Consider the following 27907-nt stretch of genomic DNA (forward strand, 5'->3'; position numbering starts at 1 on the left):
CTCTGATCCTAAATGCATCCTTACTGAGCAGCATCCTCCTATTCCAGGGTGGCTGTGAATTCTGAGCCTGTTCTGGGCAGGAGAGAACACCGTGTTCTCTCCCAGCTCCAGTTAAAAGTTATTGTTTGAGTAAGTGCTCTCAATGTCAACATGCCATTCATCCCTGGAAATACTGCCCAGAATGGATTCTCGGGCAGATCACTGCAGGATTCCCTTCAGTACAAACTCCCCGTGGACAAGGGACCATTGATGACCATGCTGTGAGGATGAGCTGGCAAACAGTTTTGCAGCAGCTTATTGTGATTTAATTATGGTCCCCGCTTTGTTTTCCCTTTAGTCAGCTTTCCAACTGCCTTTGTTGCCTTTCAGACCTGTTTTCCCATCAATGAGCTGCCATCCCTCACAAAGGTCACAGACCCTGCCTGGATGCTGGGTAAATGTTTAGCCACAGTCCCACTCCACAGGAAGGCCCATACCTCCACTCACCAGAGCTTTTTAATAATGGAGTGCTAAAACTGTCACAGACTTGCCAAGAAAGCCTGCTCTTCACAGCATTCCCCCTCGGAAAGGCAGTGGGTGCCAGCAAGGTCCCAGAGTGGGGCAGAAGGATGCTCTGTACCTGACCCAGGGCTCAGCCACAGCCCTGAGCTGGATGAATCCCCTCCCTCTGCCCTGGGATGTGTCTCCCACTGACTGGCAAGGCAATTGGTGGACACCCAGGAGAGCTGGAGTGCTGCAGTGAAGGACATGCCACTCTGAGGATGTCCAAACACAACGTTTACATGAACAGACAGTGAACACAATGCCTGGAGCTCCCCCACTGTGCTCACCATGCTGCTGTGTGACTCTCTTCCACCTCGTGCACGAGAGACCTGTGATTGAAGGGGCAACCAAAGGGAGGCCGCACGATAGCAATGCCTCAGGGACATGTGCAAAAAGAAAGGAGCATGGATCTGCGTGCCCCAGGCCCCAAGAGACCTCACAGAGAGCTGTTAACCTAAAATTCAGTGCTACATTTGCTGCCTAACACCAGCCCTGAAGGAAAAGCCAGAGTGGAGCACTCCTGCCACTAAATTAACTGCATTTAGTGGCAGGTCAAGACTGTATCCCTCTGGACTGTGGAAAAGTGGGATCAGAGGAGCCCTGCAGCAGGATGCTGTCATCAGGGACTCAGCAGCCGCATCCAAGGATGGAGCACCCTTGGATGGAAGCAGCTGGACAGGACCCCCTGTGTGCACACAGCACATGGGCAAGGCAGAGCGCCAAGGAACTGCTGGGAGGGCTCCAGCTGAGGAGAGTTAATGATCCTTCCTTCCTTCCTTCCTTCCTTCCTTCCTTCCTTCCTTCCTTCCTTCCATCCATCCATCCATCCATCCATCCATCCATCCATCCTGTGCTTTTATCATCTGGTAAATGCTAAACTGAGAGCAGCCTGGAAGTACATCTACACCTTGATGGAGAGGAGCCCTGCCTCCTGCTGCTGAAACAATGGTGCTAAGGAGGCCAAGAAGGACAGAGGCCAGTGAAGCCCTGTGACAGAGAAGCGTGCCAGCACCGTGTCCTCGTGACAAACATTGCCAGTGTTTGTCTGGGTACTCCCAGCAGCAGCTGCAGCAGTGACAGGACAAATAAGCAGTTCAGACAAGTCAGCAGTGAGCTGTCCAATCTGTGAGACTGGCAATTAACATCACCCATGCCAACGCAACTCCACCACAGGAGAGATGGGGACTGCAGGTTTAAGGCTTAGAGCATATTGTCTTTGACTTATCCTATGGCTCAAACCCAGGGAATACATTGTAAATGTCAGGAGCAAGTCTCACATGCCAAATGTGACTTTATGGTGACTGCATGGCTCAGCAGGTCCAGCTCTGCAGCACAGTCAAGGAAGAAAGTGTAGCAACATGAAATTTGACCAACATGAGCCTGTGGACTGTCCTGAACTACAGGTTTTGTGGGATCAGAGGTCAAAGCTAATTAGTCAGATTAAACCAAAACAGTGTCCAGACAGCTGCTCATGCCAGGACTGGGTAAGGCTCCACCACACACTTCAGCCAAAAGGCCTACACTTGAACTGCAGTGGGGATGGGTATCTAACTCCTGCTGATCTCCCCAGGGAATGCTGCCCATCAGCCAGAGCAAACTGTGCTTGAAAATGGAGGCAGGGTTAAATGGAAATGCACCTTCTGGAGGGAGCATCCTGTAAGATGTGAGTGCATCAAACTCCAGCAAATAATGCCTTGGTAAAGTTCTGGGCCAAAAGCTCTCGAAATAAAACCCATCAGGCCCTGAACAGACCATGAGGTGCCCATGGCTCTCCTTTGTGAGTGAGATAAAGGAATGCCAGAGGTCACCCCTGATGGCTGCAACTTCCCTGTGAACAAGGTTAGCTCCTGCTGTCCTCTTCTTCACATCACTCTGGCATTCTTTTTGCCAAAGAAATGTGGATTTGCTGGTCACAAGACCCTGTTTTGCAACGCTGCTGTGAGCTCATGATGAGAAGAGCAGGTCGACAGAGTCTCAGGTAAACAGGAGGTGGTACGAGTTTGACAGGTCTTGAGCAGGTGATAAGATCGTGAGTTAAGTCTGCTTCTCAACATGACACAATAGAACACACAGACTGAAAGCTTTGTCTGTGTTGTCCCATTACATGTGTTTTTCTTTCCTGGTCTCCATGGGCAAGCTGAGTCTGACCAGTTCACTGTTTCTGTTTTCCCCACTGGTGCTTTTGTGATATCTGATGTTCTATCAAACTACTTTACATGTATTTGTATATACAGACAGAAATATCTCCAGGTAAAGGAAATAGGCAATGTGATAAAAGTTGTGTCTTTAACAGTGTTTCAGATTCTAAAACACTTATGACAGGAGCATTCCTACTTTACATTCTCTGTCTTTTGTCAACACTTCAGATGTCTTCTGATGGGTCAGAATTAAGACGACAGAGGATGACGATCTTCTTGTATTTTCTTTCATATGGTGTCGGGATCATATTAATTACTTTGGCTCTGCAGCTACTTTTGGTGTCAAAATCAACTAGCAAGATGATTTCCTGAAACAAATCTGTGCTGGTATGGTGAAACATTTACTGGAAAGCCACCCCCACTTACCATTTGTGAAGGTGTTCACGTAGTACCTGCGACCCTGGGGAGACATGTAGCTCTGCCAGCCAGGGGGAAGGTGCCCGTTCAAGGTGTCTTCTCCTGGCTGAGAAGTTGCCTTTCGGGGTTTCTGCTGAGAAAAGAAAAAAAAAAAAACCACAATAAAAAACCCCAACCTAAGATATTAAGTCAGTATCTAGATAATGTAAAGTCTAACCAGACACTCAGCTGGAAAGAAACGATGTGGTTTGGCATTCCAGAGATTCCAATATACCCAAAGAATTTCAGTCCATTTCTCCCTTCATCCGTGCTAGCCTCATCCAGAACATAAAGAAATCACCCTTTGGGACAGCAATGAACCCCTCTGTATTTACTGTCCCAAGAGAACATGGAGCTGTCCAAGAAAATGACTCTGACTGAGCAGTAAAATGCAAAGCATGGAATGGTCAAGTGTCTGAGAAAGAGAGGCAGACATCTGGCCCTCCTTCACCTTCCCATGGATATAGCAATGTATCAAAGCACTGATCATGGAGGTGCTGTCACTATTTATTTTACAGGGGCACCATCACCTGAACCAAAAAAAACAGACTCTCTCCCAGTAAGCTCCATTGGATAGCACACAGTACTGGAACAAATCCTGGGACAGCTCCTCCACCGTGGGATAAATGATCCGCTGTTATTGTTTGCAAAAGCACTCTGAAGAAAAGTAAACTCTGCAGTGTGGGAGTGTACCAGCTCCACAAGAACACAGCAGCAGGTTGGTTCCCTCATATTCCCTTCAAGGATATCTGGCCTTGAAAATAACAAAGACACACCAGACTGTCTCTGCTTTGCACGAAAACCGCATAAAGAGGAATCTGGGGTAATCCAGCCCTGGGTTGTGTTTCAGAAGATCCAGATTTCACATATTTTTGTTGCACGCTTGCAGTTTCTATACATAACACCTTCTTTCCCTTCTGGAACCGAAGTCCCCCCATTCCCACTACCCCTGCTTCTTAGTATGATCCTACAGTGATTCCATGTGCCAAGCTGGTCACCATTAAGCTCAGATCACTTCAGGGGCCCATGGTATTCCTCCACTTTGCAGAGTCAGCAGCAGTGCCCTGCAAGGACAGATATCAGCAGTTTGCTTAAGGGAAGCTCTGAATCACCCCAGCATCCTTTCAGTCACATTTGCACTGTTGCTTCGTGTCTCTCTGCTGGACTGCAGGAAAAGCAGAGGTCTCTCACAGGTGCGTGCCATGGCTGCATTATTAAACAAAGGCTATGCCAAGAGACAGATGTGGATGGCATACAGGAAACACCAGCAAATGTTGGATGGAAGCAGCATAAAAAGCACAGTTAACCCAGCGTTTCAGCTGTAGTCCCTACCAAAATGTGCATCATTTCAAAAAGCATATAAGCATTATGTTTTGCAGTCGCTAATTCTATTTTTTGGTTACTGATATTTCTACCTTTGCTTCTGATTTTGCCAGTCAAGAAGTGCCATGAGCACAATGGTCTCTATCAGTGATAGTCAAGAGGAAATCTCAGCACTGCCAAATGCTGAAGTTCTTGGAAACAACTGGGAAACAGTTTCCTTTTATATGCATGTATTAGGGTTTGACTCCAGCCAGCAACTCAGCATCACACAGCCACCCACTCCCTGCCTCCCACCCCTGGGATAGGGAGGAGAATCAGAATAAAAAGTAAAATTCATGAGAGAAGAACAGTTTGATCGTTGAAATAAAGTAAAAGATAATGATAATAATAATGATAATGATGATAATAACAAAACAGGAGGAAACAAAAAGAGAGAGGAATAAAACCCAAGAAAGACAAGTGATGCACAGTACAATTGAACACCCATAGCCAGCCCCTCCCTGAGCACCATTCAGCCCCTCCTAGCCAACTCTTATACACTGGGTGTGATGTTCTGTGGTGTGGAATATCCTTTTGGACAGTGTGGGTCAGCTGTCCTGGCCCGGCTCCCTCCTGGCTCCTTCTGCAGCTCCTTGCTGGCACAGCACAGGACACTGATGAGTCCTCCATTTAGAGTGAGCACTGCTGAGCACCAGCGAAAACATCAGGGTGTTATCGACATTATTCTCATACTGGATCCAAACTCGGCACTGTGCCAGCTAATGGGAAGAAAACTAACTGGATCTCAGCTGAAACCAAGACAGCATGGAGCATGTATGGATCTCTTCCCTTTGTTTTAGACAGGAACGTGACCCAACTCACTATTAGGCAGGACTTACTCCCCCCATGGCGACTGCAGAGGAAGATCCATTGAGTGCTGGGACCACTCCTGTGTTAGAACCCCTAACTGGTCCCAGTGCAGACCCTCCCAAAAATGGGACTCCAACTCCTACAGCAGCTTTGGGGAGAAAAAGGAACTGAAAATGGCATAGGGAGGAACATAAGAAGAAACAAAATTTGACTTCATACAGGTTTCCTCACCTCTCTGCCCTCACAGAATCACCAAGTGGTTTGGGTTGGAAGGGACATTACAGATCATCTCATTCATTCCCCCTCCATGGGCAGGGACATCTTCCACTCTCTCAGGGTGCTGCAAATCCCGTCCAACCTGGCCTGGAACACTTCCAGGGATCCAGGGGCAACCACAGCTTCTCTGGAAAACAGTGCCGGGGCCTCACCACCCTCACAGGGAAAAATTTCTTCTTAATGTCTTAATCTCAACCTACTCTTTCTCAGTTTGAAGCCATTCCCCCTTGCCATATCACTACAAGCCCTATAGTTATCATGTAGGAGCCCAGGATGCTCTGGCATAGAAAGTGTGGGATGATGAGATCTGGGATAGATACACATGAGCCTGGCCATTACAATGCACCACAGATTAAGCACCTCACGGTTTAGGCACACTCAGCAAGCCATCCTTTCAGAAATGAGAGTGCCAGAGAGGCCATCGTGGGTAGCACATTGTCCCTTTTCTGCCAAAACGGGAGATCTGAAGGAAAGGAGAGATTTTCTTGCTCTATTTTCCTCAGGAGACCCAACCCTGTTCCAGCCAGGCCATCTGCAGTTCCTTCTTGCATCAGCACAGTTAAACCAGGACCATGTTTGCACACCTATGTGGGAGGAGTTTTGGTTACCCTGGTATGTGATGACAATCCTGCTGCTGGGACACAGCAAGGGCAGGGCCATGGGACTGCACAGGGAGCAGAGGTGACTGGCAGATAGAGGCCAGCTCCACATCCGGCACAACACCCACAGACAGGCTTCAGAGCTCTCCCAAACCCAGCTCCCACCAGGGCACCCCTGCTCCCAGCCACATGGAACAAGGAAAGTGCCTAGAGGTACCCATATGCAGATACACCCTTTCCTTAGACAGATCACCAGAACTGGACTTTGACTACTTTGATTTCTTGTTCCTGTTTTAGGAGAATTATTGATAGGATCGTTTCTGAGAACAGTAAATCACAAAAGAGGATGTCTGCCTGGAGAGGAGGTTCCCTATCAGCAGAGAGCATTGCAAACCAGCAAAGAGACAGCAGCAGGCAGGGACTGGAAGTTGAAGAAAAGCTCAGCTTGAAATCAATCTGCCAGTCATGAGGGTAGGTATCAAGGCTTACCAGGGAGCTGTGCACTTCTTGTGGTTCCTCCATCAAGATTAGGTGCCTCTTTCTAGAAGTTCTGCTTTACTCCAATCAAGAGAAAAAGCCAGGACCCTGACACCCCTGCCCCAGCAGTCCCTTCTGCTTTTTAAACCTTCCAACTCCCGCAGCGCCTTTGAGCTCAGAAATGTTCAGGCCACTCCCCTGACTGTCACTGCTGGAAGTGTCACCAGCTGCTGTCACCATGGTGGTGGACAGGCAAATCTGGACCCAGAAAGGATGTCTGCAACACATGGTCGAGGAAACAGGAAACCTGAACAATGTGAGGAGTGAACGTGTGACCCCAGTGAAATCCTCCTCCATCTGTATTTGATGCCTGGAAAAGGGATCAAAGCGTCTCACAAAACATTAAAATCCAGTAGCACAAGCACTTCTCTCCCACGGGGTTTCCTAGGATCAGAATTCCATGTAGCAGGGGGACATACAAGAACCAGCCACCCAACGGGTTTTGTTCTATATGACAAGGGATGGTTTTTGTCTGCTGCCTGCAGAAACACAGGGATGGAATTCTCCTGATAAATGCACAGCAGAGAGGAAGCAGAAATGAGCAGCAAATGCACAAAGGGCGCTGGGACTCTTCAGCACCAAACCAGGAGATAGAGAAATGGCAAAGGCAAGCATGTGGAATAAGAACAGATCTATGGGGTTAACTCACTGAATCCAGGACACCAGCACTGACAAGAGGCAGAGAGATTTGCTGTTTAGGTCAGAGCACACAAACCTGACCATTCTCTGTGTTTGTTCCCCTGCATCTGTGGACACTGGGATGTCAAGAAGGGGACAACCTGTGTGGGCCAGAGAGCCACCCCACAGCACCACAACCCTGACCAGGAAATACTGTCTCATCTGTGTGCTGCTACACACTGATGGTCCAGAGGTGTGTCTGAAGAGAAGGACAACTGTGTCAGACATCCTGGATGCTTCATGTGAAGAAGAGCAGCAGCCAGGCCTGCCTGTCAAAGCCCTGACATTTTCCATCTGGCTGGGCCAGCTAAGAACAGGGCAGCACAGCCAGCAGGGAGAGGCAGGTGCCTCTCCCACTCCACCTCTTCTGACTTTCTGACTGTTCGGGTTTTTTTTTCTTCTTCTTCTTTTCTTTCTTGGTCTTCTTGAACGAGTTAGCAGCAGCCCAACTCATTCTGTTCCTTTGGAAAAGCCCTTGGCATCGTGATTCTGCCCCAGTGGTGGAAAAAAAGCCAAAGAGGGTTTTCTGCAGCAAAGTGAGGCAACAGGGAGTAACACACATCAGTTCAATCCACGATGAGTCTGAGGCAAGCTCTGCCTTGCTCAATAGAGGAAAATGACTTCCCATTTTCAAATTGCAGGAAATCCCCATTCTCCTTCAAAGAGGGATCCTGGGGAGGAAACATCTGTGTGTTGACAAGCCTGAGCTCCCTGAAGATGTGTGGGCTTGCACAGTGCTCCAGCAGAGCTCAGACCAGGGGCAATTCCCAACGCAAAATCCCAGGGAAAGGAAAGCAAAACAATCCCAAACCCACAAGTTCAGGCCTCAAGCAACCTGATCTAACTCCGAGCAAGGGGCTGGATCAGAGACCTTCAAAAGTCCCTTCCAATTTAAATTCTTCTGTGATTTGATGATCCTATTTCAGCAGAGCGTGCAGCCTTGGAGCAAATGAAGAGGAGCCTCTGGCTGTGGGGAAGGGCTGGAGGGCAGCATCAGCACACTCACCTGCTGCTGCCACCTGTCCAGTCACACTTGCAGACCCAGCAGCACGAGGAAAGGCCACAGTACCCAAACAAGCAGCTGCCCTGCAGTGCTGGAGCATCACTGGTGACAGAAAGATGTGCAAACTGTGGAGGGGAAACTCCCTGCAAGGAGCAATGCAAGGACACAGCAGGAATCTGCCCCAGAACAGCCTCTGTCCTGTGGGGAACAGCGTGTTCTGCACTGGCAATACTGAGCTTATCTTTCTGTCTAACTGCGGTTTGTGTGACCACCGAGCTTGGAAAAGATGTGTGTCACAGGGTGTGGTGCAGAAAAGGCAGAACCACTGAATGGTTTGGGCTGGAAAGGACCTCAAAGCTCATCTCATCCCACCCCCTGCCATGGGCAGGGACACCTTCCACTACCCCAGGCTGCTCCAAGCCCCATCCAATCTGGCCTTGGGACTTCCAGGGATCCAGAGGTAGCCACAGCTTCTCTGGGCATCCTGTGCCAGAGCCTCTCCACCCTCGGAGTGAAGGATTTCTTCCTAAAAGCTTATCAAAACCTGCTGTGTGTCACTCCAGGCCCTTGTGCAAAGTCCCTCTCCAGCTGTCCTGGAGCCCCTTTAGGTACAGGAAGGTGCTGTATGGTGCAGTTGAAGATGTGGGGTCTGTGTTTGGCTTCAGCTGATGCCTGTACCAGGCTGTGCCCTGGCTCAGGAGAATGCCTGGGGCACCCACAAACCCCTCGGCCCTACCCACAGCCTCCCTCTGCCTCGTACTTTGAGTCATTCTGTATTTTGTTCATTTTTATGCAATCTTTCTTGCTCAACATTTGGTTTCCATGGAGTCACATACACTGTGTGAAACAGATTTATATATAGAAAGTGGAACGGGTCATATGATCTGTCCTGGTTGTCCCGGCAACCAGCACAGCTCCCCTCGGGCTGAATAGGATGGCACATTCTGCTGGGGACAAGTCACCCTGCCTGGGTGGCCCTGCCCGTGCCACTGCCCCGCAGCCCTGCTGTGCCATTCCTCTGCTCTGGCTCCTGCGCCACCAGCCCTTGTCCCCACAGAGGACAGTCCCCTGCCTGTGCTGAGCGAGAGCATCTCAGAGTGCCGAGGCTGAACCTGTGGGCTGAGCCATGCCCAGATTCCAGTTTAGCTGGGCAGCTCTCATTTTTTCCCGGTTTTAAAAATCTACCTGTGCTAATAAGTTTTCTCTGTGCCACGCCACTCTGCTTCACTCCTTCTTCTTCCTAGGTAACTCCTGCATCTCCATTTCCTTGGATGCCATCTCTGCCACCTTCCCACCAGCTGATGGTGGCAGTGACCAGGAGGAAGGGGTGGCCAGCTCTGCCATATCTCTGCACTCCTCTCTGTCTCGTTTGGCTCTGGAACACAGTGTGCATGCTTCCCACCCAGCTCTGCCTGGTCTCCAGCCAGATCCACAGCAGCCAAAAGCCTCCCTTCTCACCCACCCAGGTCCCTGGCTGTGCCCAGGACTTTGCTTTAATGTAATATACATGAAAAGCACTGTGTTAGCACAGAATGAGCCTTCTGGGACTAGTATATTTTTCTCCTACAGTACCATAAATGAGGAAAAAAACAAGCTGCTTCTGAAGGATACATGACCCAGAGAGACAGACCGGGTGATGTTTTCTGCCTCGGTGCTGTGTGAGAGACCAAAACGTGTGGGAAAAGAAATGCTCTGACCTGTAAATCCCATCCTGACCCCTTCAAAATAGGGGGCTGTCAAACCAGAAGTGAAAAATCTGAGTAACTCCAGTGCAGCTCAGCCCTCTCCCTCCCTTCCCAACATGTGCCTGGTGCACAGAGCCGTGTGCCAGGTTGGGAGAAGCCACAGCACTGAGCTGCAGCTGAGCCTGGCCCCTGTGGTGGGTGACGTGGGACTCCTGGCACCAGGTCTGGTCCAGATCCTGCCACAGACGATGCTCGCCCCCTGGAAAAGCAACGGCTCAGGGAGCGCTTGGCAATAGCAGTCAGTGGGGTTTGGCTGAGGAGGGAAGCTGGGCAGGTGTTAAGAAGTAGGAAGCATAAGAAAGACGGCAGGGTTGAGATTCAGTGTGGAGAAAGAGCATTGGGAGTGGGGCCCTGATTTGAAGAGGGTGGTTATTAGCAAAAAGACAATAAAAAAGCCTTTGACAGCAGGGATTTGGAGAGTGGCAAGTGAGCAGGAGGGTGAGAGCAGTCTGCAAAGGACAGCCCAGCTGTCAGCCTTCTCTCCTCTTGCTCTGCCTGAGCTCTGCTCCCTTTCGTGTGCACCTTTCTCTGTGTCCTCTCAGGGGGTGACAGCAGTCAGCACTTCATGACAAGGGCGCAGAGATCTGGCACTGAAGGACTAACCAAGAAGGGGGAAATGAATTACCTCCAGGTGCCAAGGACCACGGACAGCCAGATGAGAGCAGTGTCTGCTCTGAGACAGCCCATCTAGAACACAGTGACCAAGGCTGCATGTCCACTGTGTTGTAGATAGGATAACGTACCCACAGGAAGCTCAGGAATCACCACTGCAATGGGTATGTGGATTGTAAGGAAAGCCCAGGGATTCCTTTGTTCGAGGTCTCTCCCCAGGGCTGTTTCTAGCCCTGTAGCACTCAATTATTAAGTTATTTTCTTCCCAAAATTGGATTCCTGAGACGCTGGTGTGGGAAAGCTGGAGCAGAGAAGTTTTTTTACAAGCCTCACCCTCCTCAGGAGCGATGTGCCACTCCGTCTCTGACACCAGCATCTGGGAGGAGGCAGAGCACCAGGGCCAAGTGCTCTGAAGGGCTGTGTTGTTCTGGGCATCCAGGGACAACAGGGCCATTGTTGAGCAAACCTTGTACTGTCAGAGTCACCCCCAGAAGCACAGAGAGTCACAAGCCCAGAGCAAGCCAGCTGCTTGTCTCCAGTTTGAAATGACCTGCTGTGGGGACCAATCCCTCCCTGAGTGTCTGCAGAGCGTGGCCCACCAGTGGTCAGAGGCCCCAGAGGCAGCCAGGGAGCTGGGGACATGCTGCTTGCTCCAGCTGCTCTGCCCTGGAAGGGTGAGTGGAAGCAGTTAAAAAAAGAAACCTCCCACAGACTGAAATTCGCTGTCTGAGCCCTCTCCCTGGGCTGTGGAGTGAAAAAGGGGGGTAGAAAAGTCACCCTCAGCAGGCTTGAGGGCAAACAAAGAGCTGGGCAGCATGGCTGCCTTCTGGAATTCTTGTGCCTGTGAGTGCAGCTGGGTTTGGAGGAATGGAACATCTGGGAATAATGCCAAATGTTTTAACGTGGGGCCTCCAGCCTGTGCACTGCAGGAAGCTCAGCCCGGCTGAGCGCTCTCTCTACCTGTGCTGCTGTCTTCCTGCAGCATCCTCTGCAATTCCAGCAGCTGGATGCAACTCCAAACAATGCAGTTCCAGCATCCTCTCTCCCATCTGTGCCAGGGCATGCCTTCTTGTGCTTCATTTCTCATACATCACTGGGGTTTTAACAAGCCCCATTCTACTGCTGGGTTCTGCAGTTTTCCCAGACACAATAAAATCACTCGATAACAACTAATAATTAGTGTCCTTTCAGGAAGGAAGGGATTCTCCCATAAAATACAGAGACTCCCTCCCACATGCACACACAAGCATGCACAGCAGAGCTAAGGCACAGCAAGCTCAAACTTTGCTGCAGCCATCTGCCAAAAACATGTATTTACTTGGAGCAAGTAATGCATCCGTAAGTTAGAAAAGCAAGGAAAAACACGGTAGATCACTTTCTGGAGATCTCGTCAGATCTTCAGAGCTAGTGTATTCCCTTTCTCATGAGAAGTTAATAAAAGGACATTCTAAAAGGGTCCAGGGAATAATCCCAGTTAGTTGTCTGTATTTATCATAGAATCACAGAATGCTTCGAGTTGGAAGGGACATTAAAGCTCATCCCTTTCCGACTCACTGCCATGGGCAGGGACACCTTCCACCAGACCAGACTGCTGCTCCAAACCCTGTCCAACCTTGGACACTTCCAGGGATAGGGCACTAATTTATTTATCTTTAACTACTTTTAAAAAGGCTTAAATAATCTTCTGTCTTTAGGAACAATGTTGGATGAGGCGCCTGAGAACCTTATGTTGAATGATCTGCATTTCTGATGATTTTATTGTAAGTACTATCTCAAAATCCATGAAATTAAAACAAAATTGCAACCGTTAACTCCGATTCTGTTCCTGGCCCCAGGCCTTAAGCAATCTTTTGGCATATTTTGTATTTATAACAGTATTATAGCTACACTTTCCTCTACTTTAAAGAGAAATTTGCTTCCTCCTGTTGCTGTGGTTGGGCAGAGCCCCACATAACACACTTTTTCAAGCAGCGACCTTTTATTTACAAACACCCTCCATTTTTCTTGAATGGCGTTTCCCCGCAGAGGAATTCTGTTCCCTGGACTAAAAGGCCCTCCATGACCAAAACTTTGGGAACCTCAGATGCAGAGAAAGCAGTGAAATGGCCAAGATACAAAGTGCTGCCAGATGCACATTCCTGCGCCCTCCCTTGTAATCTCTCTCAGGCGTGGGGAATGCGACTGTTGTGCCTGTAACCCCGCAGCACAATGCACTCACACAGACACACCGCCTCTGGGGTTTTTTTCAATTTTTATTTTTCCTGCTGCTACATAGTCTTAATAAACGAGCAAACAAACAAACAAACTAAATAAGGCACGGGAGGAAGGCCGTTCTGAGCACTTGGCACGCCTGAAGGAGGCTGCAGGAGCCCCTGCCCAGAGCTGGAGCTCACCCTGCCTGCTGCTGTGGCCAGACAGACGGGCAGACAAGCAGACAGGCAGACAAACAGGCAGATGGACAGGCAGCCACTGCTGCTCTGAGAGGAGGGCCATGTGCCCGTGCTTGCTGGCAGGACAGGGTGGCACAGGAAGGACAAGGGACTTTGGGGGCAGCGCAGAGTGCTTGGTGCCTTCGCAGCTGGGACACAGACTCCTGCCAGGCTCAGCAGGCAGGGAAAGCCCCACTGACACCAATTCCTGCCTCTGCAGCACTTTTCCAGGTGCCCCTTCTCTAAGTATGCCAATGTGGGGCTGCCTTTGTACCCTGACAGGAGACTGAGATGTCGCTCAGGAAAATCCTCCTTCTCCCCCAGGCTCAGCGACTCTGGAGGCTGCTCAGGCATGACCACACATATCTCTGCCTGGCTGCCTCAGTCCTCTCCCACAGCAGGGTCTGGACAGCCACATCAGAGCTGTTTGCTGGGCTGAGATCAAGGCCAGCAGTGTGGGACATCCAGGTAATGCAGCACCCTGAAGAAGCCTTTGGTGGGCAGAGCAGCAGAGTGTCTCCAGTGCTCTGCAGGAGCCGACTGGCTCCCTCTTCCCCGTGCTCCTGGAAAGAACTGAGCTGGTTCTCATCGATCCATCAGCTCTCTGCAGCTGCTGTCCTCTCTCCAGCATTCCTGCACAGTGGCTCTGCTCCTTCTTCTGGCCTCTCTGGTTTGGAGGAGGACGCAAGCAGAGGACACCTGTGTGTAGTTCTCCCACATGCAACCTTCCCAGGACTGTAATGTGAGCAGCCATTTCCCCACACCAGGCAGTCCTTGGTGAAGTGAATGCCCCTTATCTCTGGCTGAAATTAAAGGGTTTGTTCACATTTCCCTTCTAATTAGTGGCCTACCTCTGAGGTAAAAAACCTGCTTCTTGTCCTCACAGCTGCTGCTCCTGGCCCTCTACGTGCTGAAGGGAGTTCAGATCTCATTTGTTGGGTTTAGCTCTTTTTTTAATGAAACTCCACCATACAAACATTTCATCCGAGAAGAAGAATATCCAGGCCACTGCATTTGTGCAGAGAAATTCATTCAGTCCCGGCCCAGTGGCAGCTGGGCAGGAGACCTGCTGGTGGGTGATGACCAACTGCAGATGGGTCAGACGCCTGCAGAAAAAAAATGGAGCAGGCAGCAACACACCAATTCAATATTCAGCTTGGAAAAAGTGCAAGTAGGAGAAAATATCCCAGAAAAAAAAGCCAGCAGGGGGAAATTCCCTGGAAACAGTTATTGACAAATTTTTAATTTGCCCTGTGCCGTAACTGAGCATCCTGAGAAGAACACAATGAATGTCACTGGGTCACCTCCACCCCTGCACTTTTCCCAGTCAGTCTCCTATCCCACTAACGCTGGATTAAAGAGGGTGATGAATAAACTGCCCACTTTAAAACTGCCTGGCACCTCAATCCTCAGGACCATCCTGCCAAGAAGACGCATTTCCAATGTGGTCCAGACGCTGTGACCCGCTGCATACTCCAGATTCATCAAACCACACTCTCAAAGCAGAAAAAGAAAATATATTGGTTTGACTGCTCTACACCCAGCAAGTTAATCCTGTTTATGGAACTGGGCATTTCGATATCTGTCCTCCTCCTATGTCCATTACAGCACATAATTACCTGTTACTGCACCAGTGAATCTGAATAATTGCAATAGGGAAACAGCACAAGTCATTGGGACTGGGAAGCCTTTGTGCTTGGCACTAGGCATGTAAGGGAATGAACCTTTTAGGCTGCTCTTAAATTAAAAAAAGCTGCCAGTTATTCCTATGACAAGTACAGAAGTGTAGGCGCAAAAGGAGATAAAATCAGCAGAAAAGCATTAACAGTAACAGGAAATACTTTCAAAATGCATATTAAGAGGAAGACTAAGTAAAATAACCAGCTGAGGCTCAGCAGAGGAAAGCTACCCATGAATGACCATGTTCAGGATATTCAACATAGAGTCATTTATTAATAAAGTCCTCCATCATCAAGTGGCTGTCACAGTTAATGGCAACAGCAAAGATTTCAGCCTGCAATAGGGAAAGAATAAGGTGGAGAACCCTGAGATTGACAGACTTCTGGAGAACTGGCTCATAATTCTCAGAGCATGTGCTAACCTGCTCTGAGAATCCGTGGAGAATTTGGTCCAAAAGAGAGTAAAAAACCAGAGATCTAGAAAAAGAATTACCTGAACAGAAAGAGAAAATAGTTTAATACAGGGAAGGAATAGTGAATTAAAGGGGAGTGTCTCAGATATGCCATCAATCTGTTGAAAAGAAAAAGGGTGGTTTTATTTTCACATCCCTCAGAGGAGAGAGAAAAATTAATTTAACTTGCAGAAGGGAAGGTTCAGGATGGAGGTGGTATCGAAGCCACAGTAAAGGTTGAACTTCTTCCAGAAAACACCAAATGACTATTTATAAGAAATGAGGTAGGTATTATTCAGTCTTTTTGAAGAAAAGGAGTGAGCCTGTGGCTGGAGTTTGAGGTACACGTGTATCCTCGGCAGCTGTTTCCAAAGATTACACCATGCTGACATTCCACTGGGAGATGGTTTGGAATGGACACATTTGATACGAAAATAGAAATATTATTTAAAGTATGACATCATGTATTAGAAAGAAAATAAAATCTAATAGGGATAATCTCATAATCTGATAAGAAAACGCTACTTAGGAAAGATCAACGCTTGGAGCTGACAGTTAAGAATTGAGGTGGGGATGATACAATCTTTCTGATGGCATTCACAATGAAGCTTTTAATAATACTACCACAGCGAAGGTGCTGTCTGGCCACCCAGCACTACCTCAACATTATCACCTCAAAGAGGCATAAAAAAATCATTCCTAGCCTATAAACCCTCTCCACATGAACCTCTGCAAGCTTTTGCATGTGAATTATGGTAGTATTTGCAGCTGAGGTATTTTGAAGCCTGGGACTGCAAAACAAAAATTAAACCTAGGGAAAACAAGAAAGTTCTGTTGAGTCTGCCGATTCTATTCCAATACTTTAAATGGGATTTTTAAGTCCACGGGTTTTTTAAGTCATATGCTTTCGTGAAAAACATAGAATTCCATTTTTAATCTAGACTTTACATCCAAATAAATGGTCACAGATTTCCAGATCACAAGCTGCTACCCTTTGAAGAGCAGGAAAAAACCCCAAGTATTACAGCACAGCTTTTGGTACAGCTAATCCAGGAGTCATGGAAGCTCTCGATACTACCCGGAGCACCAAGGTCCTACAGGGTTCCTTCTGTCAGGAGCTGGTCCTGCTCAGGGCACCTCACTGTTTGTGCTACTTCCCTTCTGAGACTTCCAGTGAAGTCCTGGGGAACCTCTCTGTGACACCTGTGGTGCTGCCTGAACACTTGTGCTGGGTTCAGACAGATGCAAGGTGGGGGGGGAAAAAATTAATTCTGGGAAAATTTAATTCAAAGCTAAGAGCCGCTTTTTGGACTGTAAAAATCATATTTGCACCTCCCTGCTCTGCTGCAGCAGCCTTGTTTGTGGAGGAGGGAATGGGGAGGCTGAGCACAGCCCTGCATTTGCAGGCAGGTCCCACCTCCTGGACACCAAACCTTGGCCTCATGCCTGGGAAAAAAGCAGGACGATGCAGAACAGATGCTGAATTCAAACTCCAGATTGATAACAACACCCTCAGGCTCCTGCTCTCTGACTTAGCAAGAGAAGAACAGCTTGGCAAGACACGAAAACTACATCTCGGTGCAGTTCCTTGTGGGGATTGCCATACAGCCTGTTTGAGCACATCCACAGGCAGAGCTGCTCCATCCTCTTGCCTCCACTCAGGACTGCAGACCTCAGCTGAGCTCTCTGATCAGCAGGGAGAAAAAGACAACCCAGCTCCTTCAGGCTGGACATCTGAAAAAGCACTGGGAGAGACTGACCTCAGGAATTTCTCTTCCTCAGTTGGCTGCAGAGGAATTGGAGTGTTTCATCTTTTTGAAATGAGGATGAACTTGTTCTTCACTGTCTGCAGGACTGACAAGTTCCTGCCCCGAGGCTTCTCACCTGTCCGTGCTGGAACACTACAGCACAAACAATCCTTGAAGCTTATGGGAAACCTGCCATCCCCCTGGACACCCTGTGCTGGCATTTCTAATGGCTCCCTGGGGCAGCAGGATGGTCACAGCACAGCACAGCAGCTCCCTGAGGAACTATGTGGTGCTTGGCTCCATGCAGAGAAGAAGAAACTGCAGTCACATCTATCAGTTTCTGCCCCTGAGCTGCTCACCTGGCACAGGAGGTTGGTTAATCCTCCTCTCCTGGAGCCCAAAATGAGCCAGTGGACACCAAACACACACAGAGACCCCATCAGGCAGGGAGGCTGCCAGGAGGAGCCCTCGCTCACCCCATCCCAGGAGCTCTCCACTGGTGAGCTCTGGGCGGCTCCTGCCAGGCATAAACCAATATTTATCCCATGTCCCTGGAGAAATGAGCATCTCCTGCCCCATCTGTACAGACGGGCTGGACAGCTCTGTCCGGAGGTGGAGATAACCTCTCAGAGCAGCACACCCACGTGTCAGTGACCAGCTGAGGTCTGGCTCTGGTGCCATCTCTAACACCTTTCCCCCGTGTGCTCAAACTGTTCCAGCCTCCATCCAGAGAAGCACGGGGCACATTCAGCATTCCTGGAGACCAGGCTGCTGCAGCCACAGGGGAACAGGGCAGGCTCTGAGGTGGCAGACAGAGGTCTGGCCCCTCTGCCCACCCTCAGCATCCACTCTGAACAGGTTCTGGTGCTCGGTGGCCTCGGGAGCTCACACCACGCAGAAGCCAGCCCAGGAAAACACCAGCACTGAGAGCTGGACCAGTGCACAGAGGGAGGTTCAAGAGAGCCTTCAAGGGGCAGCTGCTGAGTGCAGATGGGGTGAAGGAGGCACAAGAGGGTTTAAGGGAAGCCCAGAGCAGCTCAGTCTCCAGCGTTGCCATGTCTTCACCTGCCGCAGCCCAAACATCCTTCTCACAACTCCAAATATTTCTGTGCCTGCTGCTGAATTGGAACAGCCAAAGCTTCCCAGCAGCCTGGGATCTGCAGGATGCCTGTGCCTGCGGCATCTGTGCACACTCTGCCCTCCTTTGCAGCCCCCACAGCGCAGTGTCTGCCTCCCCCACCCTCGCTGGCACTTCAGAGGGGTCAGCAGTGCCGTGCTGCTCTTGCTGCAGAAGCTCTGTGCTATTCAAGTTCCTGTAATTGACTGGATTAAGGGGAAAAAAGTTGGTAGGATTACAGAAGGAATTTTTTTGGCGAATTTTGCACAGCTGCAGGATCTCACCATGTGAGGAAAAATAAAACCTGTTTTATCTGAGGGGAAATCTGAGAGGTTATCTTGGTTTTGGCCTCACTCTAGTAATTGTCCTGCATGCTTAAACATATTGAATCTAGTGCGCAACTAATCACACTCTGCTACATAATGGCAGCATAATTCAGTGTGTTATTTTCTTCGGAATAATACTGTTTAACAATATAGAGAACTGAAACTACGCTGTAACTTGTGGTTGTTGTTCCTCAGGCTGGGCTCCTGAGAGAGGGAACCTCTGGAGCTGAAAGATATTTTCTCAGCATGCTCTGAACAAAAGTAGTAAATGCAACATTTTGTGATCTCCACTGAAAGAGAAAAGTCTTTAGACAGGAAACAGGGCTGAGATCAAAATTAGTGTTACAGGAATAGCTTTCAGATCTGGCCTGCTCTTTTCTGGGGTGGGATATTTAACTCCTTCAGCTGAAGATATTGCCTTACTACTGCTGCAGCTGCAGCCTAGCAGAGAGGGATTTCCAGAGATTCACATCTTGCCCAGCAAAAAGCTGCTTTTCTCAGTGCAGCCAGCTTCATTCCGCGTGTCACCAAAACCACTGTGTGCAAGCTTACAAGACTGTGATAGAAAGACCCTGCTGAGCATCACTGGGTGGAGCCCTGTGATCAAACTCTCTGACCTAACTGAGTAAAAAATGCAGGCAGAGTTGAAGCATTCAGCAGTTCTCAGCTCCTTTCCCTTTCCACGGGCTGCATGTGGTTGGTGGTCTCCATCTGTGGGTTCCCTGTCTTCAACGTGGGGCTCCAATGCGGCCAGCAGACCTCCTCTCCTACTCCACCTCCGAGATGTGGCAGTCCCACCTCCAAACTGACAAGATTCCCAAGGATGGAATCACAGACATCCTGTCACACGAGCAGGCAGCATCCTGCTTGTGGCACACCAGGCAGCACAGGGCACTGGCTACAGCAATCACAGCGTGCTGGAAACAGTGATTTGCACCAGCAAAATCTCCTCCCCAGCACTGCCAGCAAGTTGCCCAGCAGAATTTGCCACAGCCCCAACCCAGAGATGAATTATGTTTCTGGCTCATGACGATGTTTCTGGCAAGCACTGAGGGAAAGCTTTGTCCCTCACTGAAGAGTCATATTCAAGATTCATATTCAGCCTTAGTAAATGGTGCTGGTGAAGAGCAGAGGAGGGAGCTGGAGGGAGGGAGTCCCCAGACCCCGGGGCAGGGCAGCTCAGAGGAACTCTGCACAGGGGTTCACTGACTCAGGTCCATCAAAAAATTATTTTCCAAAAGATGATTTAAACATGACTTCTTTTTGGAAATACCTGAAGTTCTGCTCTTCATTCCGTAACAGACTGAGGTTATTCCCAGTCATCATTTGGTCTCAGTTATCACTGTGATCATCAGCAGTCTGCAGCGCAGTGAGACAAGTCATAGGCTCTCTTCTAAATCTTGCTATTGAGAGTGATTACTTGGCCTTGGGTAATGAATTAGTCCTATTATACAGCAGCTGGCACAGTAGAAGCTAATCTGCTGCTCAGGCAGCTCATTACATGGGCAGGGCTGGAACTGCTCAGCTGTGTGCTGCACACACAGCCCTCAGCAGCATTTTTAAACTGAATTCTGCACACAGTTCTTCAGGACTACAAAACAAACTACATCTATCAAACCAGTTTCTGTCTGTTCCTTTCTGCGTTAAGCATTTGCTCACCCCTTGGAAACACAATCCCTCTTCTGTGCAATTTCTACGTGGCACTTTGCCATATCTGTATCAAATCCTAACTCTGTTAATTCTTCATTCTCTGTCACCCCTTGCAAACTCTGTCACTCCTCATCTCCATTTTTTTTCTCCTCCAAACTCCTCTGTACCAATTATTCTGTCTAACCCACTCCCAAAAGCTCACCAGCTCTGCCTCTTCTACGACCAAATTTCACTTCTGTAGCAAGTGGAACTGCTCCTGTCCTGCACTAGCTTGTCACTGTATGTCTGGCTTTGTGGTTTTGTGGAAATGGCTCAAGGAGGAGCATTTCAGCACACGGCAACTGCAGGGTTTCATTCTGGAAACATGAACAAAGGGCTAAATAAGTGAATTAGAAAGGATCAGGAAGACAAAGCAGATCCAGGCAGCCAATTTAAAAGAATGTACTGAAAGTGCTCATAGATGGCCCCAGTAAAATTAAGCAGATTGACAGAATAAACTCAATAGCAATGTTGTAGCCATGGTGGCATGAGAATCTGTGTGTGGTACTCCTGGGAGTGCTGAGATCTGCTGTTAGACCAACTACCACAGGTGTGCCTGTGAAAGCATGAACTCCTTTCTATGAAGACTTCCAGGAGAAAAGAAGCAGACAAGGAGTGAAAAACCTACTATACAAAATAAGAAATAGATAAACCAGAAGGCAAAGAGCAGAAGCAAAAAGAGTCTTCCTAAAATCAAAGGTCAGCCACAAAGGTCTGGTTATGTGTCTGAGGAGTGATGATGCCAGTCACTCCTCAGACAATTCAGGAAAGTGAGAATTGTGTTGTAAACACGTTCAGGTCATACATGGTTGTTGACATGAGCTCTGGTAAGTCTTCAAAGAACAGGCAACAACACAGGAAACAAAACACGCTAGGAATAAATGCAAAGTATTACATATGGAGGTAATAACTGAAATCCTGTTGTACTTTTCAGGTCCCAAACAACGTCAAGCTCAAAGATCCCTGTTCCTTCCCTCAGACTTCCACACAAGCTGGTCTTTTAGCAGCCCAGGGAGCTGCTTCCCGTTAACCCCTTCCACACCCCCCATTCCACTGCTGCATTTTTCTCAAGCAGCCTCAGAGCTGCTTGGCCTGTCCCTGGCAGAAGGGCTGTGGGGGGGTGAAGAGGAGCCACAAGTGGTGCTGAACTGCCAGCAAGGACACTGCAGGTGCAGTGAACAGTGACGTTTAACTCTGAGCTAGCAGATTTCAAGGAAGTTTTTACCATGATTCCAAGTGAAACATAAGGGCAAGTTTGGGAAGATCAAATGAACAGCTTGAGACTTCTGATTTTGTCCCTCTGATCCCTCCCCACTCTCACACCTTTCTCCCTTCTACCCACTGCTAGACTCGCTGAGACTGAGAGTGCATTTCAAGGACGAAAATTCAGTGCTTATGGGACAGCCTGATTATTCCAGACTTCACTTCCAGCCCAGAGGAGCTCCTGCTTTCCCTCTCTGTGATGGGCTAGAGCCTTGCAGCTCGCCCCTGCTTTGGCACCGCTGGGCAGGGCAGATCCTCTGCAGCTTTCACATCTGCTGTGTCCCTTCTTTGCTGAGAATCAAAGAACATCTCATCGGAGCACTCTGCAACATCACACACCTTCCTTATGGACCTTGGCCTCGTCCATTTCACAGTACAAAACCCCAGGTCCTCCCAAGACTTATTACTTCTAATTACCTGTTATTGAGGGGGTTTTTCCACAGTGCAAAGAGAAGCAAAGAACCGGTGGATATGGGCACATGAAGTGAGAGCCAGCAAAGGAGTTAAAGCTGGATAGATTTTTTTTCCTGGATACTGCAGCAGCAGAGGCCATTCCAAGTGCCACAGAGCTGGGAAAGCCCTGAGAGATCTGTGCAGTAAACAAACTCAGTGCTCAAACAAACACTGGAAGACCACGGTGCTTTTGCTGCCAGCATCACAGTGGGAATATCTGTGGCTCAAGAACAGTCTGCACAGTCTGCTCTTACCAACCACGAATGTAGGAAAAATGCCAGACAGGTCTCAAACAATGTCAAAGAAAGGTTTTCAACCTTTACATCTGCACCTGTTGAGGAGCTCAAAGATTAGTGACCAAAGTCATCTGTCAGTCAGCCTAAATTAACTCCAAAGTGCCTCATGCTGATGACTGAGTACTGAGGGGACTGCTCACAAATGCTGACAAAAGTGGATGTTAAAAGACACTGGCCTGTTCCGCTGCCAGATATACTCTACAAAATGCAGAGTGGCAGCTCCTGAGTAACCCATGGCACCCCTTTCTGGAATGTGCCAGCAAAAAAGCAAACCACACATGTACTAGGCTAGTACAAAAGCTATTTTGATAGCGTGATGTGGAAAACTGGATTACTAGTACAAGCAAAAAGCTTTCTCTGCTTTTCCATATGCCTGTAAAAGGATTGCTCCCCAGGGCAGTCACCACAGCAGGTACAGAGAAGGCCCCACGGTGTCTGTATCCCAGGAAAATGTGCAGCCTGCTCTCCCTCTCAATCACAAGTGCGCTCCTGCAGCTATGGCAGGTATGCAAGGGGCTCTCTCACGCCTAACCCTGTGCTACAGAGGCTCAGCCTGCTCACCTGCTCTGCAGGTACAGGACAAACCTATCAACAACCCTGCCACATACCAATCCTGCACAGCAGCTCCTCAGGTAATGCTTTACACAGTGGCGTGACATAAAAAATTCCACATACGCTAAAGCATACTTAAATTTTTCAAGACAAACACTACTTGAAGCACAAACTTGGAAAGCAGTGGCTGAGCAAACTGTTGGCCCTGGTTTCACGCTGCTCTGCACACTCAAGGGCTCATAGCAATAAAAGGGAGTGTGCCAGGTAATTAAATACGGCAAATGACACTTTGAAGCGACATGAACTGATGACAGTGGGCAAGGAACAGCATGGGGACCACCAGTTTCATTATGCTGCTTTCAGGTTTCCCCAGGTCCTCTGTCCCTGCCTGCAAAGGCAGAGCTGTGCAGATCCCTGGAAATGAGCACACAGAGGGAGCAGCCACCCCAGCCCCAGCTTTTGGGAGGCGTCAGCAAACCTGCCTTGCACAAGGGAGCAAGGCACGGTCCAGAAGTGCTGGATGCTGAGAAAGCTGCCCAGAATGAGCGCTCCCCGGCAGTGTCATAAATCAAGAGACAGAAATATCAGTGCCTTATGTCAAACACTCCAAGACACAAGTTAGTAGTGGCTGGCTCCCTTTGCTCTCGATGGGGGGAACAGGATGAACACATGCAGAGTGAGAAACTCCTGCCGCCCTGAGTTGTAGCAGCGTGGCCTCAAGAAAAACAACTTCCCATCAACACACCCAAACATTTCCAAAGAGAGATACTGCCTGCTGCTGTTATTGTGGGGCTTCTCCAAAACAGACAGCGTGTTCTGTCTTTGGGATGGCACTTGGTGTCAGCAGTCAGCAAAATAACAAAAGCAAGTCCTGAGAACACGCTCAGATTCTGATAATGCGCATTGGGGCACATTACTGATAATATTGTGCTTCAAGAGCACAAGCAACCATGGAAGGTAAGGAATCATGGAGCATAAAACACAGGCTTAATCTGGTTAGTTAAATGACCAGTTAATTCCACCTGGTGATTTATTATCCCACAAATAAAAGTGAAATAAGTAGAAAACACCAAATTCCATCAAAGCTGCCAGAATTTCCTGGTCTTGATTACAGAGCCGAATTTTCCATTTTGGACACCAAAGCAAAGCTTTGTTTTTAGAAAATAAGTATCTGGCATCTTCTCGTTGTTCCTACTGTGTCTTTTTAAACTACATGCAGTATAAAATGCCGTGTGGTACATTCAGCACCAGTGTTTGTGGCACAACACTCAAGGCACTGAAGGTGCATTTTGCACCCAAGCTGGAACGTGAGACTTGAGTTCCCCACGTTCACTGCTGCAGAAATCACTCTTGTATTTTCCTACAAGACATGTGCCCCATTCAGAGCACAGAATGAGCTGGAAATTCTTTAGGGAACAAAGCAATCTTCAAGTGAGTCTTTAAACCGTCCACATTTTTCATGGTTGCTCTATATCCACCCTTAAATTGCAGGTGCACGGCAACTCATTGAATCTTGCACATCTAGAAGGCAGACGTCTGCAGGGAGACTGTTTTTAGACTCTTTTTGTAATCCACAGGCCGTAAGGGATACTCCAGTTTAAGCTTTCCATGGCACTTTTTCATCTTTTAGCTAAGGATAAAGGAAAAACATCCTTATAAATCCTGCCCTATGCAATTCTTGTAGGGCCAACAGTGTGACTGTTCTCACCTGTTACAGAAGCAGCAGCTGTGAGCCCAGCTTCTGCAATACCCCAACTTGTGCATGGGACAGAAGAGCTCACAAAAAATGCCATAGTCGTCTATTAAGACCCTTCCCTTCACAATTTTTGGCTATTTATGGTACCATTCAGTTTTTACATTTTATCTGTAACTTCAACAGTGTGAGACAATTATCGCTAGATGGATAACAGGGATTGTGAACTGCAGCATCACATCCTCTTCACGTTCTCCTGGGGCTTCAAATTCCCTCAGAACCTTGATTAAAGAGCGATTTTCTGGCGGCAAAACGTAATTCCCTCACCCTTTTATATTTGATTTCATTCACATTTGCCAGAAATATCAGTGGTCAGATGATCACCAGTTTCAACTCTAAAAAATACACTTACAGAAAGTCAGAGAGAGGAAAAAGACAGTGTGAAACTAAACCACAAGGTAATGCCACAGGATTCTCATTGTCACTCTGCTCACGAACATCTCACTTTGGACAAGTTTCCTGTTGAATCATGCAGAGCAGACCAGCCTCAGCACCCGTGAGCACTGAACTTTGGAAACTTCAGCCTTTTTTTCCCCTGAGGCAACACCCACAGCCGGTTCCATCTACAGCCATGCAAATCTCTCCCTCTGCCTTCATTAGGGACCCATCCCTGCACCAAGAGAAAGAAAACCAACCTTGCTCCACAGAATATCCGTAGAAAAAAGCAGTGGCAGCAGTCACATCTGTGCCTGAGATCAGCACACATCCCCTCAGCTCTTGTGGCTCTTCATGAAGTTTATGTGAAGCTGATTGTTGAGTGGGGAGGTGGAGGAAGGAGAGAGAGTGAGACAACAAACTCCACGGATGTAGAAGAACTTTCTGAGAAAGCAAAGCACCATTGCTGCACGCAGGAGATAAGGACAGCATGTACAAAGAGCTCAGGGCTGAGGTACCCACAGCCATCCAGGTGCACACACAACTTTATTTTCCTTAGTGCATCAGGAAAAGCTCTGTTGCAACAGATACCAAAACATCCTCCCTTTTAATATATATCCCACACATCTTACAGCCCCCATGACGGCAGAGAGCAGTTTGGAACAGAAATCCTCTACACATTCTCTGTTATTACAAAATAAATAAAAGGCATTTTAATTTCTGTGTGTTCCTTTCATCCTTTTTCTCTGTGACTCCCCAGGCACCACAAAGGAAGCAGAATGCCGTTCCATGCCATGCCTCCCGCAGCTGGATGTGCAACAACCTCCAGGCTCAGCTGTTTGCACATCTCCACCTGTCCCCGGTTGGTTTAGGTGAGGTGAGTTATTGCACGGCAGTGGAAGCAATGAACCATCTGTCTGAACAGTTGCAGGTGAAGCCTGCACCAGGGAGAAGCACATTCCTTCCTCCCTAAGTGCCTCACAGTTCTGGTAAATCAAGCTGTGGAGAGTGCAGATAAGATCAGTGGCAGCTCCAAGTCCTACTCAGTCCAGCCCGCTCAGTCAGATTCCAGAGCCACCTCCATCCATTCTGGAAGCACATGCTGTGCTTCATACAGAGACTTACATCTGTGGGATGACTGAAGCTATAAAAAGTGCTGACAATTTCCAGCAAATTTGCATATGTTGCTGCTGCTGCTGCTTATATAAGTGATTTCTAGTTAACTACAAATACAAAAATCAAGGCCCAAAAATAGGTTTTCAAAAGAAACCACTCGCAAGTGTGACTGAATGATACATCTCCCCAACACTCCAAAAATCACTTGTCTAGAAAAAACAGACGCAACAAAGGTTCCTCCAGAGGGTCCCATGCAAAGCACTTCCTGGAATACGCACTACCCCACTTTCTCAACATCCCTGCACCATAAAGGTTGTCACAAACTGGAGCACCTGAGCCTTGTGCCAGGTTGCTCTTACGTCTGGAGCTGTATAGATCTTTCTACACACACCATCATCCCAAGCATCCTGATGCAGCTGGGGTGAGGAGGCAGCCAGCCTGGGGATAAGCAACATGAGCTGTTGAGAAATCCCTCTGGTGTATCACACACTCCATTGGCTCTGGAGCTGTGTACACCACCTCCTCACCTGCACCTGCACAGATTCCCTCTTGCTCCAGGCTGGGAAGGCCAATTGCTTAACCTGGGGCTGCGACAGTCTGGTGCTGAGGGGCCCTGTAGGTCTCTGCACAATGGTCAAAAGGTCAGGCAAAAACATAAAGCACACAGGAGGGAAGAGAGGGTCGGAAAATCCCAGACTTTCAGGTCTCACAGCTGCCATAACTATTAATCACCAAAGGAGGGGTGAGGGTTGAAGCTGATGGTATCTGCTCAGTAGGATATGGATACCAAGCAACAACATCCTCCTCCTTCCCCAAGCCCTTCAGCTTGCAGAAGGGTGCTGTTGCTCACAGACCAAGTTCAGCCAAAGCAAAACCAAATGAATTGACAGCAGTCTTCAGGATTCCTCTAGTGTCCATGGATTCTCATGCTCAGGGACCATTTCTCCATTAACCTACTATCTACAGCAGTGTAAGAAAGTGTACTTGGTTTTCCAACATAAGGAAGATAAGGACACACTGGAGAGAGTCCAGCAATGGGCCATGAGGATGATTAAGGGACTGGAGCATCTGTCATAGAAAGAAAGGCTGAAAGAATTGTGACTGTTTAGCATCAAGACAAGAAGGCTTTAGAGGGATGTTATCAATGTGAATAAAAATCTATGGGGGGACAGTAAAAAAACCACATAGACTGTTCTCAGTGATAGACAGCAAAAAGATGAGGTGCAATGGGCACAAATTAAAACATGGAACATCCCTTTAAAGGGACACAAGTCCCTTTAAAGGACACAACAAAAAACTGTGAGGGTGGTTAAACACTGGAATACATTGTCCAGGATAGTTGTCGTGTCCACCCTTGCACACATTGAAACCTGGCAGACACAGCCAGGCAAGCCAGACTAGCTGATCTCCAAAGGTCCTTTCCAACCCAGTGACTCCGTGATTAAAACCACAGCAGCCTCCTCAACTGCTCCCAACCAGCCCAGCCTCAGGGGATCCATCTGGAGCTCCACCACGAAGCTGATACCCTCCCTTTCTCCCTTTGCTCTCTGCTTTTGATAGTTTTTTGGTTTATGCTACCACTTTTGCTCTCTGACAGTGGTATCCTCTCCAGAGCTCACAGAGACATGTCATTTCTGGCTTGTCCCTACAATGAGATCCTCCAGCTCTCACTGCTCCCATCACTGCCTTGAGCAGGAGCCTCCAGCCATCACCGTTTCCCTCTAACCCTCCACTCCAGGCTTGCAGCAGCCACAGGAACAGTAAACAAAAGGATGCCAAATGTCTTTATCTCTTTACCTCTCTGTGTCTCTCTTGCCCCACATTTACCACATTTTTGGTCCTTTCCTTGATCTTGTGTGACGAATGAACTGAAGACACATTTTTGCTAGCAAAAGAACAC

At 48.4% G+C, this 27907-nt stretch overlaps 1 protein-coding gene across 3 annotated transcripts in view; it reads right to left on the reverse strand.

Moving 5' to 3' along the window:
- The window catches only part of GAS7 (growth arrest specific 7), a 75655-nt gene that overhangs the window by 44039 nt on the left and 3709 nt on the right, over positions 1 to 27907 (reverse strand). The window contains exons 1-2 of one of the 3 annotated variants that reach the window (XM_066200777.1): positions 6674 to 6758; positions 3108 to 3231 (exon numbers count right to left, since the gene is read on the reverse strand). In XM_066200777.1, the coding sequence (XP_066056874.1) occupies positions 3108 to 3231; positions 6674 to 6706 (157 nt within the window). In that variant the 5' untranslated portion in view covers positions 6707 to 6758. Of the gene's footprint in view, positions 1 to 3107; positions 3232 to 6673; positions 6759 to 27907 lie in introns of those variants that run through there. The other 2 variants (XM_066200776.1, XM_066200775.1) reach the window with 2 other exon arrangements.

Source organism: Chamaea fasciata, unplaced genomic scaffold (assembly GCF_029207755.1).
Source record: "Chamaea fasciata isolate MVZ Bird 193981 ecotype frontalis unplaced genomic scaffold, bChaFas1.0.hap1 SCAF_19, whole genome shotgun sequence".
Lineage (NCBI taxonomy): Eukaryota > Metazoa > Chordata > Aves > Passeriformes > Sylviidae > Chamaea > Chamaea fasciata.